Below are 20,610 nucleotides of genomic sequence, written 5' to 3'. Positions count from 1 at the left end.
GGCCGGCTAGATCACCAGACCTAACGTGCCTAGATTTTTCTTTACCCCAAGTTAAAGAAATTGTTTTTGCAATAAGACCTACGACTCGACAAAATATGATTGGCCGGATTAGGGATTGCACGCAGACTCTCTCATTTGCTGAGATAGAGAAAGAAGAGTGCATAGAAAATGATGGAATGCATTTTGAACATTTGGGGAGGCACTAAATAAATTATGTGTATAACATATTATTTATTGTACCACCTAAGATTTCTTAAAATTGTATGTAGAATTTAAATATCAAATAACATATTATAGAGTGTTCTATTTAAAATAAGCAAGTTTTCATCTACATCCGGTGTTCCGTCAAATCGGAAGACTTATTTCTTTATTTATTTTTATTCTTTTTTTTTATTGTCAATATTCATATAATTATATTTAACATGAGTTTTGCTTCGTCGTGGTACTGATCGTTGTTAATATCTAAAATTGTATTCTACAATTTCTTTAGTTTTTAGTATTGAAAATACTTCTGGGCGCACGTATATGGGACCCGTCTTTGAAAAAATGACATGCTACAAAACGAAATGTAACAGTCCGGGTTCAAAGACCTGCCTCATCAACGCGATGTCGGCGTTGATCAGGGAATAGAGCAAGATCGTTCGAAGGCCGCAATGAGGTTTGGGTTTTAAGTCAAGTATGTAGGTGAGAGAAATATTATGTGATATCCGATTTATAAGCCATGAAGCGAATAGGGTGCGTGTTATATTCAGGATTCTTTTATTTTATTTGTTCCTTTCGACAAGACGTGTTACTAAAAAACTTGTGTATTCGAAAATAAAAGTGTGTGTGTGTCAATTATTGATACGAGGATTACAAACAAGGGTGGTCTTTTATAAAATAAGTGAAAATAAAATAGGTAAGTCCTTAGTGAAGTAGTTGAGCTTTCTATGTTGGTGTCATGGGGAATATAAAAATTGACCACTTGAAAAGTATAGGTAGATATAATAATTTATAGCTAGCAAATTGACAGTTTTTCGACCAAAAATTTATGTGGTGGAAGTTAGCCACAGATTCAGAAACGAAAACCATGTTTTACAGTAGCCCAGACAAGTTTTGGTTTTATTTTTTTTTTGTTTTTAAAAGCTTTTATTTAACTTGCAATGTACCTATGTATGTATGTATGTATGTATGTATGTAAGTATGTATGTATGTATGTATGTATGTATGTATGTAACTATGTATGTTTGGGTCAAATCTTGGAAATCAAATTTGAGCTTCCAGATGTCCGATTTACGTGAAATTTGAAACACATTCATATTTCCGATGACAATGCAATTTAGTGCTATCACAATTACAAAAAACAAAATGGCGGATCCAAAATGGCGAACTTTAAAACCAAAACTTGTCTGGGCGACTGTAAAAACATGATTTTCGTTTCTGAATCTCTAGCTAAGTTCCACCACATAAAAATTTGATGAGTAAACTTATTTTGGGCAAGACTGTACCTGTCGAATGCACACTTTTTATTTATGGAAATATAAAATAAAGGCACTTTAAAATTAAAGTTACCTGTCAAATTGTTTATTTTTCGACGATTTTGACTAAATGTTTTTAATGTAAATAAATTATAAACTATTTTACTTCCAGAATGTCCCTCCATTCACATCAATTGCCGTTAAAGAAACGGAAACTTAATATTGTAGAAAATGAAAACGAAAAAGTTTTACCATTCAAGCAGAGAAAAATAACTCTTATAGAAGATAAAAAGGAAGCTGTCGAGTTACAGTCAAATGCTGAATGCTGTGTGCAATCAAATGCAAATACTGAGAAAAAACATAATAAAACTGTTTTACTTTCTTTGGATGCAGAAGACTGTGGGACTTACCAAAAATAAGTATTTAATACTAATATTTCATTACCAAGCACTAGCGGTGCTACCGCACTTAATAAAAGTGCGGTAGCACAACCTGATAATAAGAAGCAAGACAATGTCAAACTTGCCTTGAACGCTAAACGTTGTCGGGAATAAATGCAACGAAAAAAGTTGAATAAAATAATTTCTTCGAATCCCAATACTACAGTTGATGGTGTTTCTGTTTTCCAAGATGTCTCTTCTGTTCAACGATCTGAGGAAAAGCAGAAAATCCAATCACGGGGAAAAGGTTCTACCAATAGTTCATCGGGTATCATCATAGAAAAGAAAGAAGCCAGGGAAGCACCAAATAAAACAGGTAATTGTGAGTCTTTTGATTCAGATATTTTGAACTTTTCAGGATATCTCAATAATTCAATAGTTACTTTAAATCCAACAAATACAAAAATTTTTGAAAAGAGAACATTATATTTAGAGCATTTTATGAACACTAAATTTTATAGTAATAAGTTAAACGAATTCTGTCGTATATGTGACCGAATTTGGTGGACTAATGATATTTGCTCCATAACCAAGGATATTCTTCCCCTTCTTTATGAAGCTGGCTACCCAAAAATGCATTCGAGTATCGAGGATGAATGCAAATTTTATAAGTGTTGTCGTAACTATTATTCCACTTTATCCCGTAAAAAAACGATTCCTCAACTGGCCACTGTTAATGGATTTGTTTATCCTCCTATTCCGTCTGACTTACCCCCCTTAAATCCCATTGCTGAGCGTTTAATTTCACCTCGTTTACCCTTTCTGCAAATTCGCAAAATTCACTATTTTGCTGGTAGTCAAAAAATGGTGGGTCAAATAATAAATGTTCCTGTCAGTGTAAATAATATGGTAACTTCCCTGCCCAGAAATGTTGACGATGAATATACAGTGACAGTTTTAATAAAGCGTCATATTCTTCAAAAAGGGGCATATTTGTCTGGATGTGTCTCAAAAGCTATTCTGCGTAGATGGTTATTATATTTACGAGATACGCCATTATACCGAAAATATGATATTAAAATTAATAACACATTCTTGGGTATACATGAAGGTTATGATTTTGCAGAAGAAAATCAAATATTTTACGACCAGCATTTCGAGATAAGGAATAGTCAAGAAGACATGATGGACGTAGTTTCGTCGCGTAAAGAAAAAATTTTAACAACTGAGCAATTATTAAACATGCAACAGCAAACAATTTTTTGGGGGGAAGATATGGTGTTACATTTAGCCCCAGGTCAGAAAAACAAATCGTTTGCATTATCTTTTGACGCTGATGCAGAGGAATTATCATTTCCTGCTATCTATTACGGACATGAAAGACAATTTAAAATTAATGGAACTCCTTATATGATGGCAACTAGTGAAATCCGTAGAAGAGATAGACGTGGTGTTACCCCTAATCATATTCTTTACATGGCAGCCAAAATCATGCGTTTGAGAATTATTCAAACATTTCAAGTATTGTTTCGCAATAATAACCATGAGGTAAAAAATATTACAAGAGAAGATTTATTAGATCCAGAATTTGTGAAAGAAAGCATGGAAAAGAATGAGTCGTTTTTAAAAAATATACCTAATTCGATACAATATTGGCAGTCAAAGAAAAAGGACTTATTTTGTATGATGCGTCAACTCGGAAAACCAACTGTATTTGTAACACTTAGTGCATCAGAGGTACATTGGAAGCCACTCTTAAAATGCGCCTATAAATTTCAACAAAATTTAGACGATGAAGATAACATTGACTATAGTATCTTTGATATTATGTCTAATAGTGCTAAAGCGGAATTAGTGAACAATGATCCTGTTATTTGTTGCCTATATTTTAACAAATTAGTAGATACAATCATGATTGCTCTAAAAAAAAAGAGAGATGGCCCATTTGGAAAATATTATTTAAAAGATTACTTTCGTAGGGTGGAATTTCAGCATAGAGGTAGTCCACACTGTCATATGTTATTATGGCTTGAAAACGCTCCATCTTCCCACGAGGCACAGTTAAATGATGAACATTTACCGGAAACTATTGCATTCATTGATAGTATTGCCTCAGCCGAAGAATGTTTAGTTTCAAGCCCCAGGAATTTACAAACGCATGCTCATACTCATACATGCTACAAAAACAATACAAAAAAATGCCGTTTTGGGGCACCATTTTGGACAATGGATCAAACTAGGGTATTAATTCCGGTATTGCCAGTTAATAAGGATAACTCAAAAGTTTTGTTATGTGAAAAAATGCATGAAGCTTTAGAGGTGGGTTCTTTGACAAGTTTTGAGGAATTCCTTAAAAATTTTATTTAGAGTCATTTGATGAGTATTTGGACATTCTTCGACATGGCATTCATCGACCCTCGGTTTTTATGAAACGTGGGATTGAAGACATTTGGATCAGTCCATTTAATCCATGTATTTCGAAAGCTTTGCAGTCAAATATGGATGTTCAGTTTATATTAGATGAATATTCCTGTGCTGCTTACGTTGCCGAATATGTGAATAAAAGTGAGCGTGGCTTTAGTTCCCTTCATCGAGAATTAATAAAAGTTCGTGATAAATATCCAGATATGGATTATGAGATGTGTATGAAAGAATTGGGTAAACTTAAATAATTAAAAAGTTTCACTTTTCCTCCATATGAAATAATACAGGGTATATCAGCCAAGTGGAATAAATTCGATAATACTTAAATGGGGGCGTGTTCGCAAAATTGCTTGGATACGTAGATTGTTATTTTTGGTGGCGCATTTTAGAGCTATATGGAATGGCGCCTCGTTCAAGAGTTTTGGAAATAAAAATAAAAGCCGTATTTTATACCACCCGCATAGCTATGATGAGTTTTGCTCAATTTTTTCCAGAGTGGGTAGTAAAAAAGAGGCGGAAGGGGCGAAGGGCGGAATTTTCGGGGAGCACCCTAATTTTAAAAAATAAACCGTTAAAATTAATGGCAAGTACAAAAATATAATAAATAACAAACTGAATGAATAATGATCATAAGGCTTAATTCTTTTATGTTTCGTTTATTGAGCACTTTCAAATGACGTCACAAGATAATATAAAATATAAAAAATAACAGCCACCGTACTTGTATCTGGTATTTTCAATACGCCTACGATGTTTGCGCATGTTGCAAAATCTGTGAATTTTTTTTGCTAAATCATTTTAAAAATTTTTGCTTTTTTTTGCTAAATTATTCGCGGCTTTTTATCGCGTCATATGTAAGACAACCTTAATTTTGACCAAGAAGAGTCGCACGCACCTCTAGTCCAGTACTGCATTGATCCTGATTGATGGGAACTGGCAGCATGAGCATTGGTATATAAACTACCGACCAAATAAGTCGCTCTCCATATATAAAGACACGCGAGTGAATTCCAAAAATTATAAGTGCCGGCACACCGTCAAACCCAGTAATTATTTGGAGGTGAACCTGGAGGAGCAGTCCTGAACAGAAGCGACAGCAAGGTGAGCCACAAATTATTTTGGGGTTGTCTTGGCCGCCGTCTTAAATTTTTATGCATTAATTAATTAAAGATACAGTCCACTATTTTTATATTTCTCCTACATTTTTTGGTCACTTCGATCGCGGATTTGGATTTAGGATTTTGATTGCATACATTTCAGCAAAAAATTACATCCAAAACGTGTAAGAGCATACAAAATTATTATTCGCTATTGCTATATTGGTAAACCTCATGTTAAAATTGTTTAAAATTTTGGTTAATTATAGAAATTCCATTCTCGAGTCACTCGGACAGTACTGTCTATCTATCTCTCTCCTTACATTTAGCGTCTCAACGCGTCGATAATTGCGTATCGCGTCAGTTGCAGCGCCGCTGGTCCCTCGTCCGTCTCTTTACAGAGTGGAATAATAAATCAACTCGGTTTCGGTGGCTTTACTTAATATTATTTCCTCTCTACGCCCGGACTTATAATTTGGTTTTCGTTGTTGGCTTGTCTAGTAATATTACTTTACAATAATATTGCTGATAAAATTCTAAAAATTTTTTATTGACTTTTTGGTAAAAGATTTGGTAATTAATTTTTGATCCCCGTTTTTTAGGATTAATTAATTAACGCTTTGTTTTTTCACTTTATCTCTGTCTCTATTATACTCACTTGCGTGATTTATCTCTCTTCTTATATATGGTATTATTTGTAAAACTACTCATAATATCTTGCATAACTCCCTCAATTGTTTTGATTATATATTGTGACAGTTTCTCTCAATTTGCTTTAGCTTCTCAGAAATTTGTTGCAATTTAGTGTATTAAAACAATTTCATTTATATGGTCTCATCCATCTCTCCTTCTTTTTAATGCTCTTAATATCTCTTGATATCTCTGCTCTTGCGTGAACAATTTTATAACTAATTGAATCAACTATACCCTTCACGCTTAACGTATAAAATAAATATACAAAAATAAATCCATTTTTTGAATCTCTGAGATTATAGCTCTATATTAATAGGTATAAGTAGCTTGGTTAATTTCACTTTATTAAGCAATTTTTACTGTTTAATCAAAATAAGAAAAATAATAAAGGCCCTTTTGTCTAAAACTTTGTTTTTCTCATTTTGTCTAAAACTTTGTTTTTTGCTCAGTATTGCTTTATCTCGGGTTAAAATATTTTAATCTTAATTTAATTTTTCTCTGCTCGTTTGTTATGGCTGATAAAAAGTTAAGAGGGCTTATTGCTCAACGAGATAATGCTATTAGCCGCCTGGAGGATATCAAGGTAGTTTCCGATAATGCCATTAATGATGTCCATCTTCATATACAATTAAAAATTCGAGTCAAAACCCTCGAAGGGATTGTTAGTGATTTTAATAATTATCACGCCTCAATTTTAAATATTGTGGCTCAGGGTGATGAGGATGATTTGGAAGTTCAACAGGCTATTCGAAAACAATTTGATGACAATTTTTATGCAATTGAAGCAACTTGTGCTGAATTATTTGAAAATACTGAGCAAAGGACAGAAAAGGCAACCCCAAGTCACGTTAAGTTACCCAAGCTGGAGCTTACAAAATTTAATGGCACTATAAGAAATTGGAAGACGTTTATTGACCTCTATGATTCTATTATTCACAATAATTCAAGTCTTTCCAATGTAGAAAAATTTACATATCTTTTAAATTCCTTAGGAGGACCGCCACTAAGCGTTGTTCAGTGTTACTCTATTAGATACATTTACTGAACACTTAACTGCAATTGAAAATATGGGTCACCCTGTCTCACAATGGGATTTCGTTTTATTTTACATGCTATTTGATCGCCTTGATTCAAGCACAGCCACGAGGTTCGAACTTGAGTGTGGTAAATCTCTAGACGAAATTCAAAATAAACACAAGCATTTTGACATTTTATTAGATTTTTTTAAGAAGCAGTGTCGCGCATTAGATACCGTCTCAAGCTCTTGTAAAGATATAAAGCCTAGTCCTTCTAAATTTATAAAACATACAATAATGCCGAAAAGAATTTTTGTTATCAATACCGCCTCATGTTGCTTTTGTCACAAAAGTGGCCACTCAATTTATAAATGTTCAGAATTCTTAAACAAAAATTCCCACGAAAGATATAAAAGTGTAAAAACCAATAAAACCTAAGCAATTGGTGCACCAATTGCTTAGGTTTAAAACATAACTCGTTTAATTGCTCATCTCGTCGCCGCTGCGAAAAATGCTCCAAGCCTCATCATACCCTTTTGCACCATGACTCCTTTGAAGCTTCTCAGCCACCTGCCGTTAAGCGGGAATCTTCTACAAACTGTGAAAACAGATCTCAACCTGTTACCTTGACCAATATTAAACACGAAAGCTCGGTTCTATTGGCTACAGCACTGATTCGGGTTCTGGATTCCCAGGGTCGATTTATCAATGCACGGATCTTGTTAGACAGTGCAAGTCAAGTGAATTTTATTACAAACAAATTTTGTAAACGCTTGGGCCTAGTAAAACGACCTCTTTTCCTGTTTGTTAAAGGTTTAGGTGACACTGTCTCAAATGTCTCTCATGAAGTCACATGCACCTTCACGCCTAAAAGTTTTACAAACCCCAAATTTTCTCTAAATTTTGCCATAATTCCAAAAATATGCGAAAACCTTCCCTCTTCAGATTTACCTACAGATTGCTTCACTCAGTTTTCTCATCTCGAGCTGGCAGACGAAAGTTTTAATGTTTCGGGTCCTATTGACATGTTGGTTGGAGGTGATATTTTTGGTTTTCTTGTTAAAGAAGGTCAAATATCGCAATCGATTAATAAACCTGTTGCTCTAAATACTCAACTAGGGTGGATAATTATGGGTCGTGTGTCTTACCAGGACTCTATTTCTCGTTCAACCCCTAATAGCCTTTGCGCTACTGTCAGCTCCACTCTTGTAGATATCGTTAAAAGGTTTTGGCAGCTGGAACAAGTCCCTAATTACCATGTTCATTCCTCTGATGAAGTTGCTGCAGAGGAGTTTTTTCAGAGAACTCATACTCGAAACTCCTCAGGGAGATATGTTCTTCAACTTCCTTTCAAACATTTAGAACTCCCAGTTTTTGAAAACACTCGAGATATCGCTTTGCGTAGGTTTTATTCTCTTGAACATCGTTTAGAATCCAATCCCGAGCTTCACGATGAATATCGCTCTTTTATGCGGGATTTTCTTGACACGGGACATATGGAAATATTACCCTTATATAAGGATACAAAAAATTCTTATTACATACCGCATCACTGTATTCTTCGTCCGGAAAGTTCAACCACAAAACATCGTGTTGTTTTTGACGCCTCCGCGAAGGCCGCAAATAATATTTCTCTCAATGACACTTTGTTAGTCGGCCCCAAGCTTCAACAGGATATATTTCACTTGCTGTTAAAGTTTCGCATCCATGCTGTTGCATTCACTGCTGATATTAAGCAGATGTTTTGACAAATTCTCATAGATCAACCCTGTAGAAATTTTCAAACAATTTTATGGAGGTTTTCAAAGTCTGATCCTGTGAGAGACTATCAACTGAATACCGTAACCTACGGTGTAGCTTCTTCACCATACCAAGCTATTAGAACTCTCACTCAACTTGCTAGGGATTATAAGTTTAAATTTCCTAGGGCATCTGAAGTCTTAGAGAATGAAATATTCGTGGATGACGTAGTTAGCGGTACTGATTCTATCGAATCAGCTCTTGCCCTTTAGCAAGAACTAATTTCGTTGCTTTCTCTTGGTGGCTTTGAGTTGCGAAAATGGGCGAGTAATACGCCTTTATTAATATCTCATTTAGACACCTCTTTGACACAGTTGAACCCCCTCTCCTTTGATAAAGTCCATAGTCAAGATTTTAGGCTTGCAATGGAATCCTCTTAGTGATTATTTTGTCTTTAAAATAGAATCTAAAGTAAAACCATGTACAAAAAGAAACATTTTATCTCATTTGGCTCGTATTTTCGACCCTTTAGGATTTCGTTCCCCTGTTACTGTCTCTTTAAAAATAATTATTCAACAATTATGGTCATCTGGACTAGACTAGGACCAACCTGCTCCTAACTCTATTAAAGAATACTGGTCTTTATTTAAAGAAGGTATTTCTACCCTATCGAGCCTTTTATTACCTCAAAAGATTATCCCTTCCCACATGAAATTATGTGAGATGCACATCTTCTGCGATAGCTCGGAAAAGGCGTATGCAGCTGTGGTCTATTTTCGCATAATTACTTATGATGATAACGTTCAGACGTATTTTCTATGTTCTAAGATAGAGTAGCTCCTCTTAAGACAATCTCGATTCCAAGGCTAGAGTTGTGCTCGGCTGTCTTATTGGCAGATTTAATGTCATCAGTTAAAGAAGCGCTTGCTGATTCAATAAATATTTCGTCATTGTTTGCATGGACTGATTCCACCGTAGCTTTAAGCTGGATAAAGTCTTCTCCCCATAAATGGACTACTTTTGTAAGTAACCGCGTCTCGTATATTCAGGAAAAATTATCTGCGGATTGCTGGGCTCATATTAGGTCGGAAAATAATCCTGCTGACTGTGCTACCAGGGCGGCTATTCTGTAATTTTGGAGGAAGTGATACTTCCTCCTGAGAGAAGGGATCTCACATCACGTTCCTCTCCCTAGGTATAAAAATTAGTATTCTGTAATAGCAGTGACCGTGTGGTGAACGATCATCACGATCATGTAATTCTTACAGCGTTGCCAGATTCTCGACCAATAGAATACGCGCGCTTATACGTTCGACGAGGCGCTGACCTGACAAGGATTTTTGACATTTGACGTACCGGATGCCGGGTATTTATTATTTATTTTATTTTTTTGTACAACGGATTAAAAGACATTAATAATTGTCTGTGTTAGTGTTACCACTTTAATAAATTAGATAGAAGTAATATGTGGTATTAAAATGGCAGAGTGTAATCGATCGACCCCCATGACCAATGGACAAAAAAAATTCTAACTGAGTGGATGAAAAAACACCCCCAGCTACAAAGTGGACTATTTTCAAATAGTTTTACAAAGAAAGACGCCCAAAACTTGTGGGAAAACATCACTGTAACGCTAAATGCATTCCCTGGGGCATCCTGTAAAACTTGGAAGCAATGGCGAAAAGTAGGTGAAACATTGGGGTAAATAAAAACAGTTTTGAATATACCTTTCATTTTTAGTCTTGGCAAAATTTAAAGAAAAACATAAAGGCAAAAAATTCATAAATAATCCATAAATAAAAGCAAAATCCATAAAATCCATATTATGGTTATTATTATACACAATAATAATAATCGGAGGGATTTTTTTATAATCAGAACCAACAAACCAAACAAAACAACGCTATTTTTTTTTGGATTTTCATCACCTGTCTCGGAAGTTAGGTTAGGATACCCTTCTCCCTCACAATTTAGCAGTAGAAGTGTGATCACGCATTTTTCGCACGATGTGAGCGCTCCCCTGTTTACAGAATAAACTTTTAGTAATTTTCGAGTGAGCTTTGCCCACTTCTCGTGTGAACGTTGTTTCACGCGTTTACAGAATAGCCGTCCAGAGGTCTTCTTCCCCCCGAGTTACTTCATCTAGAAAAATGGTGGGCTGGACCAGAATGCCTTACATCTCTTTTTACTGATTGAATGGGTTAATGATCCCTGTATACTTGACGATAGTATAGACCTTGAAAAAAGAAGGATTGTTTTATTAACCTCGACTCCAGTAGTAAGCTTCTGGGATAATTTGATATCCAGATTCTCCTCTTTATCAAAGATTATTCGTATTGTTGCATATGTTTTACGTTTCTGTGCATATGTAAAGGCTTCAAAACTCGTTGATACTAAAGGTTATGTAACATTGGCAGAATTGGATAGAGCTCTCTTACTTTTAATCCGAGAAGTTCAGAAAGTTTCATTTGCTCATGAAATGGCAGAACTTTCAAAAGCCAATCCTAATCTAACAGTATTACCGAAATATATTCAGAAGCTCTCTCCTTTTTTAAACAAGGATGGTGTCCTCAGGGTGGGCGGACGATTGAAGCACGCTTCCCTTTCTTATAATCATAAACACCCCTGTCTATTACCCCGTGATCATCGAATTACCTCTCTAATTATTGAACAAACTCACATTAAATATATGCACCCTGGTTTACAAACTAGCCAATTCCTACTCAGTCAATGCTTTTGGATTCCTTCTTCAAGAAGAATTATTAAACGAGTTTTGTCCTCCTGTGTACGTTGCTTTAAGTGTAACCCTTCATCACAAGCTCCTCTTATGGGTGATTTACCATCTTTTCGGGTAAATCAAATTAAATGTTTCACCAAAAGTGGTGTGGATTTTGGAGGACCATACTTAATCACTATGGGCAAGCATCGTGGCAGTAAAACTTGTAAGGCTTACATTTGCCTTTTTGTATGCATGTGCACAAAGGTTCTTCACCTGGAACTTGTTACGGAGCTTTCAAGCGATACTTTTTTGGCCGCCCTAAGGCGCTTTATCTCTCGCCGCGGTCGTGTTACAGACATGTTTAGCGATTGTGGGACAAACTTTGTAGGTGCGTCAAAGGAATTGTTGCAAAATATGCGAAATGCATCGATCAAAGAGGGCATCTTGTGGCATTTCAATCCCCCTTCAGCCCCAAATTTTGGCGGAATGTGGGAGGCTGGAATTAAGGCCGTAAAGGGCCATCTAACCCGCGTGGTTGGTTCGCATGTCCTTACATGTGAGGAGTTTAACACTGTTCTGACATCAATAGAGGCAATCTTAAACTCTCGACCTCTCTGATCACTAAGTAATGACCCTAACGACTTAACACCCTTGACCCCGAGTCATTTTTTGAACTTAGAACCTTTAAATACCTTCGTTGAATCGGACCTAACAGAGATTAACTTGAGTCGTCTTTCGCGCTGGCAACTTATTCAACGTATCCACCAGGACTTTTGGAAGAGATGGCATAATGAATATTTGCATACCCTTAATCAGAGATCCAAATGGTATAACCCAAGCAAAGACATTAACATTGATTCGTTAGTATTAATCAAGGATGACCATGCACCACCCCTTTCATGGTTGTTGGGTCGTGTCATAAAATGTTTTCCGGGCAGGGATGGCGTCACGCGGGTTTTTAACGGTAAAAACAAATAAGGGAACACCTTCCCGTCTTGTCTCAAAATTATGCCCGTTACCAAACCATTAATTTTTTCTTCTCGCGAAATCTATATTTCGCCTTAGAGTTTTCGCGTTACTTTTCATTTTTTTTTTATATATACAGGGTGCCTCCGATTAAGTTGGCACTATTGGTATCTTTGTTAATATTTAAGATACAGGGTCGGTTAAATTAGCAAACTAGTAGGATTTTTTCTGTTGATTAAAATGGTGAAAACAGAAAAAAAATTGAACATCGCGTTTTCGAGAAAATGTGAAAAATGTACTTTTGTTAAATGCAACCCCTGTATATTTTTACATAAATCAAAAGATAATAATTTTCTTAATAAAAAAGTTTCTTTACACTAATAGCCTAAACCTAAAAATAACAAAGTTATAGCGATATTAATAATTTCGTCAAATTTAGGCAAGTTGGCTTTGAAATAAATAACATTAAGTAAAACTACTAATTTACAATAAATGAGCAAAAACATCGCCATCTTGTTCAATACATTTCTGAGCACACTTCTTGTAGCTTTTAAGATTGATCTTCTATCTATTGATCCAATTATTTGCCTAATATGTGTTTGAAGTTCATCAACGGTTCTGTTTTTTTTTATACACTTCATTTTATATATAAGCTCAAAAATAAAAATCTAGAGGGGTTAGGTCTGGTGACCTAGGGGGCCAATGAATCGGGCCACGTGTCGCAATCCATTTATCGTCAAACAGTCTATTAAGTAATATTCTTACATCATTTAGTTGATGGGAAGGTGCTCCATCCTGTTGATAATAGATTTGTTGCCGTCTCTCCAAGTTAACATTATCCAAATAATCTTTCAGCGCTCCAGATAATATGAGATCAACTCAACACATCTCCTTCCAGTCAAAATGCCATCATAAATCACAGGTCCTATTACTTGGCTTCCTATTAAGCCGCACCAAACGTTAATAAACTAAATTGAATTTGAGGATTTCTGGGATCAGTAAGGAAAATATTTTCTTGGAACCTATAGTGTACATTTTTACGGTTTAACATACCTTTGTTTAAAAAATTATCTTCGTCGCTCCAAATTATACGGTTTAAAATATTATCATTAGCTTCATATGCATTACGTAACCAGTTATAAAAAGCAAGTCTTCTTTCGTTATCGCCAGGCAACAATGTTTGTACTGGTCGATACTTATATGGCACAAATTTGTCTCTTTAAGACCCACCAAATTGTTACTAAGCTCACACCGTAAGCTCTTGCTAAATCTCTAGTTGAGTTTTCCATATGAGCTTCAAAATATGCCAAAATAGAAATTTCAACATCCTCGCTTACTATAAATTGGTTCCTTCTTCTAGTTCTTTTAAACACGTTTTCGTTACTTCTAAATTTTCTGTAGATAATTAAAAAGTATCTACTGTTTGGCAAGTTACGAGTCTGGAATCTCTGGCGGTACTCTTCTAGCGCTTTGTCACTGTTTTTTCGACATACAAGGTAACGTTCTAACATATCACATTTTTCGTAAAATATGCGTAAAAGGCATTTTACTAATTTAGATTTTACAAAAATCATAAACTTTGCTAACATGTAACTGTCAGTATTTCTTTATTTAATAAAATCTACGGCTACTGTCATTTTATTATTCAAACAGTGATTTATTTGTTTTGCTCTCGAAAAGTTCAACGCCAACTTGCCTATATTTGACAAAATTATTAATATCGCTATAACTTTGTTATTTTTAGGTTTAGGCTATTAGTGTAAAGAAACTTTTTTATTAAGAAAATTATTATCTTTTAATTTACGTACAAATATACAGGGGATTCCCAATAACAAAAGTACATTTTTCACATTATCTCGAAAACGCGATGTTCAATTTTTTTTCTGTTTTCACCATTTTAATCAATAGAAAAAATCCTACTAGTTTGCTAATTTAACCGATCCTGTATCTTAAATATTAACAAAGATACCAATAGTGCCGACTTAATCGGAGGCACCCTGTATAAAATGTGGGACATTTTAGGTGGGCGGTATGTTCCATCAAATCGGAAGACTTATTTCTTTATTTATTTTTATTCTTTTTTTTATTGTCAATATTCATATAATTATATTTAACATGAGTTTTGCTTCATCGTGGTACTGATCGTTGTTAATATCTAAAGTTGTATTCTACAATTTCTTTAGTTTTTTTTTGCTAAATCATTATTCGCGGCTTTTTATCGCGGCATATGTAAGACAACCTTAATTTTGAGCGAGAAGAGTCGCACGCACCTCTAGTCCAGTACTGCATCGATCCTGATTGATGGGAACTGGCAGCATGAGCATTGATATATAAACTACTGACCAAATAAGTCGCTCTCCATATATAAAGACACGTGAATTTCAAAAATTATAAGTGCCGGCACACCGTCAAACCCAGCAATTATTTGGAGGTGAACCTGGAGGAGCAGTCCTGAATAGAAGAGACAGCAAGGTGAGCCACAAATTATTTTCGGGTTGTCGTGGCCGCCGTCTTAAATTTTTAAGCATTATGAGAAGAATAATAATAACTTATTAATAATTATTAATATGTAGTTATTATTCTTATTATTTAATTTAAAAGTTTATTTATGTTTTATTAAGATTAGAGAAATAAATTATCCGGACCTTTTGCTCCAAAAAATTTGACAAACAAAAATCAATAGTGGAAGTAAAATAAATATTTTTTGTCTATTCTCTGTGAGGCCGTTGCATGACTTCAATTCTCCTAGCAGAAGGGCAAATCAACTATTAGGGTAGTGCACAAAATAGTTCGCGATATCGGAAAGGCCCTAAAATCCAAAAAAATAGACCTGCGTGCATTCATGGACATTGAGGGCGCCTTGGAAAACCATTCTCTAATAGAGGAACTGGGAGATGGGTCAGCTGCATGCTAAATAAAAGGTTAATCAGGGCCTTACTTGGATACTTTACGGGATGCCTATAGGGCGGGGTACTGTCCCCCCTTCTATGGCCTGTATTGGTGGATGACCTGATAGGACTCTCCAAGATCATCGGTTATGTGGACGATATTTCCGTAACAATCAGACAGAACCTCGTAGGCACGATTGCAGAACTAATGCAAGACGCTCTGCACACGACATGTGAATGATGCACTTTGGAGTAGCTATCTATAAGCCCAGCGAAGACGGCCATTTGACTATTTATCAGAAAAAGAGGAATGAACGTCCCCAGTCTTTGAATTAAGGGCATCGAGATCATTCCTAGGGAGAGGGTGAAATATCTGGGTTTTGCCTTGGATAGAAAACCTCAGAGCCACACCTCGAATCAGTATTGGAATTGACCACGAGAAACCTTAGACGGCAAGACAACTACTTGGTAAATCCTGAGGTCTAAATCCTAAAATGACTGATTGGATATATATCCAGATGGTAAGACCCGCCATACTATATGGGGCTCTGGGATGATTGAGGAAACCGAAGAATCTGAGATATACTATGTCCTAGACGGGCGACCATATGGACTCGGTAATCTGTTTTGATAGAAAATACAGGGTCCTCTTTCTTACAACGGAAGAATGGTGCACAATGGCGGTTACAGGATGGATCGCAAATGTGTTAAACACTTCGGATACAACAATTTTCCAAGCGGAACTATATGCGACATTGAGAGACTAACAAAATCTTATCCGCAAAAGAACATAAGGGAATATGGGTTAAAATATTCACCAGTGCCCAATTGGTTCTTAGAGGGCTCCGAGCGGCTGCACATATAGGTCCAAATTACTGCTGGAATGACACAGCAGGCTGAATAACCTAGCGATCGAAAATCTGATAACTCTGACCTACTTTACCTACCCGATCTTTTGAGCTTAAAAAAGGTTTCCATAAAACAGAAATTGGATGGTAAAATGGATATCGTCCAGGATAAAACGACATTGACTCACTCCAAAAAGTTCCTGAGCTTTGAAGCTGAAAGGGCGAATCTGGCTCTAAGACTAAACAGGAAAAGCCTACGGTGTGCTGGTAAGGGCGCTCACAACTTACTACACCCATACGGAATCAGCTTATCCGATACAGACATCTGCAAATCCTGCAGTGAGAATGAGGAGTCGATGGAACAGGCGATTGCAAGTTGTGAGACACTGGGTCACAGGAGATACAGGATTCTACAGACTGAGTGAAGAAGATCTGGTGACGCTTTCACTGAAGGAGCTAATCTTTGCAATCTTTTGTCAGCATGGCATTAATATCAACTTGTCTGGCTTATACTTAATAATTATAGCAAGATTAATAAATCTCTAGATAACTGGGTCTCAAAAAGATACATTGAATTGTTTGGTTTGGGTCATTGATACTATTAAATTTGACCTTATCGAGTTATAGAAAGACTAGCTCAGGGTAGTGTACAAGAGGCGTTCATGTGTTATTTTATAATTTATATTTTCTCTTTTTTTATAAATAATATACAAATCTTCAATATGCAGATGCCACGCAAGATTATTATTCTTTATTTGTACAAAATTATTATCGTCTATCCGTAAATTATATTTGAACTGGACACAATGTTTTTTAGGGCGTATAGTGCTACTTTGAATTTCTCTTAAACTACAGTCCAGGTTATGATTTAAAAAGAAGGGAAATTATGTAAGAAATTATGATTAAAAAAATGTAAAAAAAAATCCTAATTGAACAACAACATTGATGAGGTAAATTATGAATTATTTTAAATCAATTCAATCAAATATATGTATATGCGTATGTGAGGATATCTAGTATAGTATAGGCCTATCTACTTTAAAGTCGTTTCCAGATTCTTTTCGGAATTTGTGAGTCGTTATTTCTTTTTATTAAATAGCGGCTCTCGACTCATTGATTCATCAATATTTATAGAAATGTTGATGATAGCCTTGGATAATATTCTTCTTCTCCTTCCAATATTTTATCAGTTTGTTACCTAATTAAATCAATAGACCTTGTAACACTATAACCCAATTCAATAACTTGAATATAAGTTTGCGTCATACGGCGCCGCTTCTTAATTAAATTAGTCAGATGGCTTAATACATAGTCCAGTAGATTTGCGAATATTTTTAAAGTAAGTTTGTATTAGGGGTTATGGTACTCATTAAGTTTTTTAATACGAAACTTTGAAACAAGAAGGAAGCAGAACAATTGAAGGTGGTACCTGCCCACACATGTTTCTGCCTTTTGGCTTCTTCAGGACAGGGTTGGCAGTTTATGCTTCCTTAGTCTGGCTGCTGTATTTTTCCTTTAAGAGCGGAGTTACTAGAGCTAAGTAGATTGATTGATTAGATTGATGGACAGATTGGTTGTCTGCTTCTGTTTCTGATCCCGTGTGTTTTTTTTTCTTGAATTTTTCTAGTAAACGGTAAACCCTGCCCTCGAGAAGCCAAAAAGCAAAAACACGTGTCGGAGGTATGATGTTTATTTGTTCTGCTGCCTTCCTTTCTTTCTTTGAGAACTTATGAATTTTATTAGGTCTCAAATAAAGGAAAGTCTTAGCTGGAAGAATAAGCTTAATTTCTTAAGCCACTTATAATATACCGTATTTCTTTACTAATATTCTCGTATATACCAAACCTCTTATGATATTAAAATCCTTTGCAGCTTTTACAGTATTATGATGAGTAAAGGCTTACACAGTTTACAGGCATAAACATTTCAAATTTAGAATATTTTTATCTGGAAAAATTCAGAAGAATTTGCATGGAGCATTTCTCCTTCGGGATTTAATAGAAAAATGTAATATTAAGAAATCTGGACTTAAGATAAAGAAATCAACCAAATCTGGATAAAATGATTTCACGAGTCTATAGTACTAGTACTAGTTGAAGTTATTTTAGTTGATGAGTTAGAATGAAATCAAGTATACGTTTAACAAAATAAATTTACGTCAGCGTCAGATGATTTAGAGATCATTAGCCCTTTTGTAGATGATAGAAATATGTCTTAGATTCAAAAATCAAACTTGATTACTGCCACAAAATAATTTTTATTTGACATTATCATAGTAAACTCATAAGAAGAATTGCTTATGTTGAATTTAGATATTCTAATTTTTAAAACTAATAGGTTTAGCATTACTTAATTACAGTATGCAGTGAACCTCCTGGCAAAAAAATTACTTGAATTTTTAAAAATCTGGTAAAAACCTAGAAATATTAATTTTATAAATATAAATAAACATAAATTTTCTAATTTTTTTCTATACTAGTTTTGTGTTATATATTTTTTGCAAGATTTAATTAAAATATTTTGCTTCGTATGGCGATTAAAACTAAAAAAAAATTTAAATTTTATCAATCTCTCAAGCCACAAACTACAAATATTACCGTTATTTAATAAGTTACATAGGTTAATATTTCAGTCAAATTTCTAGTTTTGAAGCTATAAATAATACAAAAGGTAACTTACTTTAATTCCGACATCATATTTCACCATTTCTTGTATCAATACATCGGCTAAGGTCTTAAAATCCTCTTGAAATCTTGGATTTGCTTCTTCTGAAGACTTTTGCTCGACCAACTTTTGAAATAATTTATCATTTTGCCGAAGTAATCTTGCTATATTTGCTGCTTTTTCTGAAGACTGAATAAGGATTTTTAATAGATCCATGTAGCCTAAAATAAAATCACCAGGCACACAAGACGGTAATTACGAAATGACGTTCACGTTTTAATCACGATGTTTTATTTACATTTAAGTTATCTTTTTGCATTATTACAAAATCATATAGAATTATTACTTTAACTTCCTCAATGTATTAAAATACTTGCTATTTTTTATAAAAACATATGACTTACCCTATAGAAGGTTTATTTGGGTTAAAATATACAGACTAAAGCTTATACATATATTGATTGCCGTTGTTCACGCTGCTAAAGTGGTCAAGTTTGTAACTAGAGCGAAATGAATTGTTTTGAGAAATCCAGGAAGTTTCTTAAAATAGCAACCTGAATTGTTATGGATTGGAAAATCGATATGGCCAAGTGAAAAGTTTGGAATCCCGGTTTATACCTTTAAAGCTAGATGGTGCTAATAATAAATTTTAAATTGTTAACATTTTGTTCCAGTTTATTTAAAATGTAAAGTGCTTAGAGCAATAAAATTTAGTTTGATTTTTTGGATTGCACAGTCTTAGTGTTATGCTAAACAAAATTCGGTTTTAACTCTATTCACAGTTTTTAAAAAGTACAAAGTAACGAGCTACAATAAAATACGATTAAATAAGAATAATAACAAAATGATAAACTAGTTGTTCCTGGATGCTTTGTTGCAATAACGTTTAATATCTCTGGCGTTACACTGATCTTATAATCGAATTTTTCTTCTTGTTTCATGTTTGATCTTCTCTACATTTCTGGATAAATTATAATATTACCTAATTAATCTATCTTGAAAAAGTGTACTTATCCTCATGTTTTAAAAATATAGACAAATTTCTATAACTAGTTTTATCTCATGGCTTTTTTAAAAGAGCTTCATAATAAAAAAACGCAGATACACTTGGTGATTCGCACATAAGTCTACAGAACATAAAATCGAGGGTTTTAGATTGGCTTTATTCTAACCAATTAAGAGATTAAAACGTACAATTGTACATATCTATACGTAATTTAAATTTGGTGTATGTTTTAATTATCTTGGAATAAAAATTGATCCCAAAGTTCTATAGGATGCACAATTGCACATGTTGATTACATATGCCCTAGAATCACATTTGGAATTCTTGAACTTCGCACATCAGAGCTTGTTGCAGAATGCATCTCCTAAAGTTGCACTATCCGCTTACTTTGCATGTGTCCATTCAAGAATCTCTTATGAGATTCTGGTTTGGAGGCATGCAACTAATGTATGCCGTATTTTCTCCCTTTAGAGAAGGATCATGGGGATCCTCGAAATCAAAAAATCAAAATCAAATATCATTACACATTAAATTACTCAATTATATACCGCGAGTGTGCTGATGCAATCGAGCATTTATGGGTTAAAGTAAAGATTGAAAATTAAATAATTATAGTTGGAGTTATTTATAAGCCGCCAAGGGGAAATTATAGTGAATTTTTGTCAATGTTTGAAGATACTGTAATGAGTCTTAACACATTATGTGATAAAAT

General features: G+C 34.6%; 1 protein-coding gene across 2 annotated transcripts in view; it reads right to left on the bottom strand.

The window, feature by feature from the left end:
* The window catches only part of LOC126745743 (inositol polyphosphate 1-phosphatase), a 53,220-nt gene extending 33,781 nt beyond the window's left edge, over positions 1 to 19,439 (bottom strand). The window contains exons 1-2 of one of the 2 annotated variants that reach the window (XM_050453725.1): positions 19,297 to 19,439; positions 18,908 to 19,113 (exon numbers count right to left, since the gene is read on the bottom strand). In XM_050453725.1, coding sequence (XP_050309682.1) covers positions 18,908 to 19,108 — 201 coding nt within the window. In that variant the 5' untranslated portion in view covers positions 19,109 to 19,113; positions 19,297 to 19,439. Of the gene's footprint in view, positions 1 to 18,907; positions 19,239 to 19,296 lie in introns of those variants that run through there. The other variant, XM_050453724.1, reaches the window with a different exon arrangement.
* Between the last annotated feature and the right edge of the window lie 1,171 nt (positions 19,440 to 20,610).

This window comes from Anthonomus grandis, chromosome 16 (assembly GCF_022605725.1).
Source record: "Anthonomus grandis grandis chromosome 16, icAntGran1.3, whole genome shotgun sequence".
Classification (NCBI taxonomy): domain Eukaryota; kingdom Metazoa; phylum Arthropoda; class Insecta; order Coleoptera; family Curculionidae; genus Anthonomus; species Anthonomus grandis.
The sequence above is the reverse complement of the archived record's forward strand: the minus strand, read 5'-3'. Positions and strand labels throughout refer to the sequence as shown.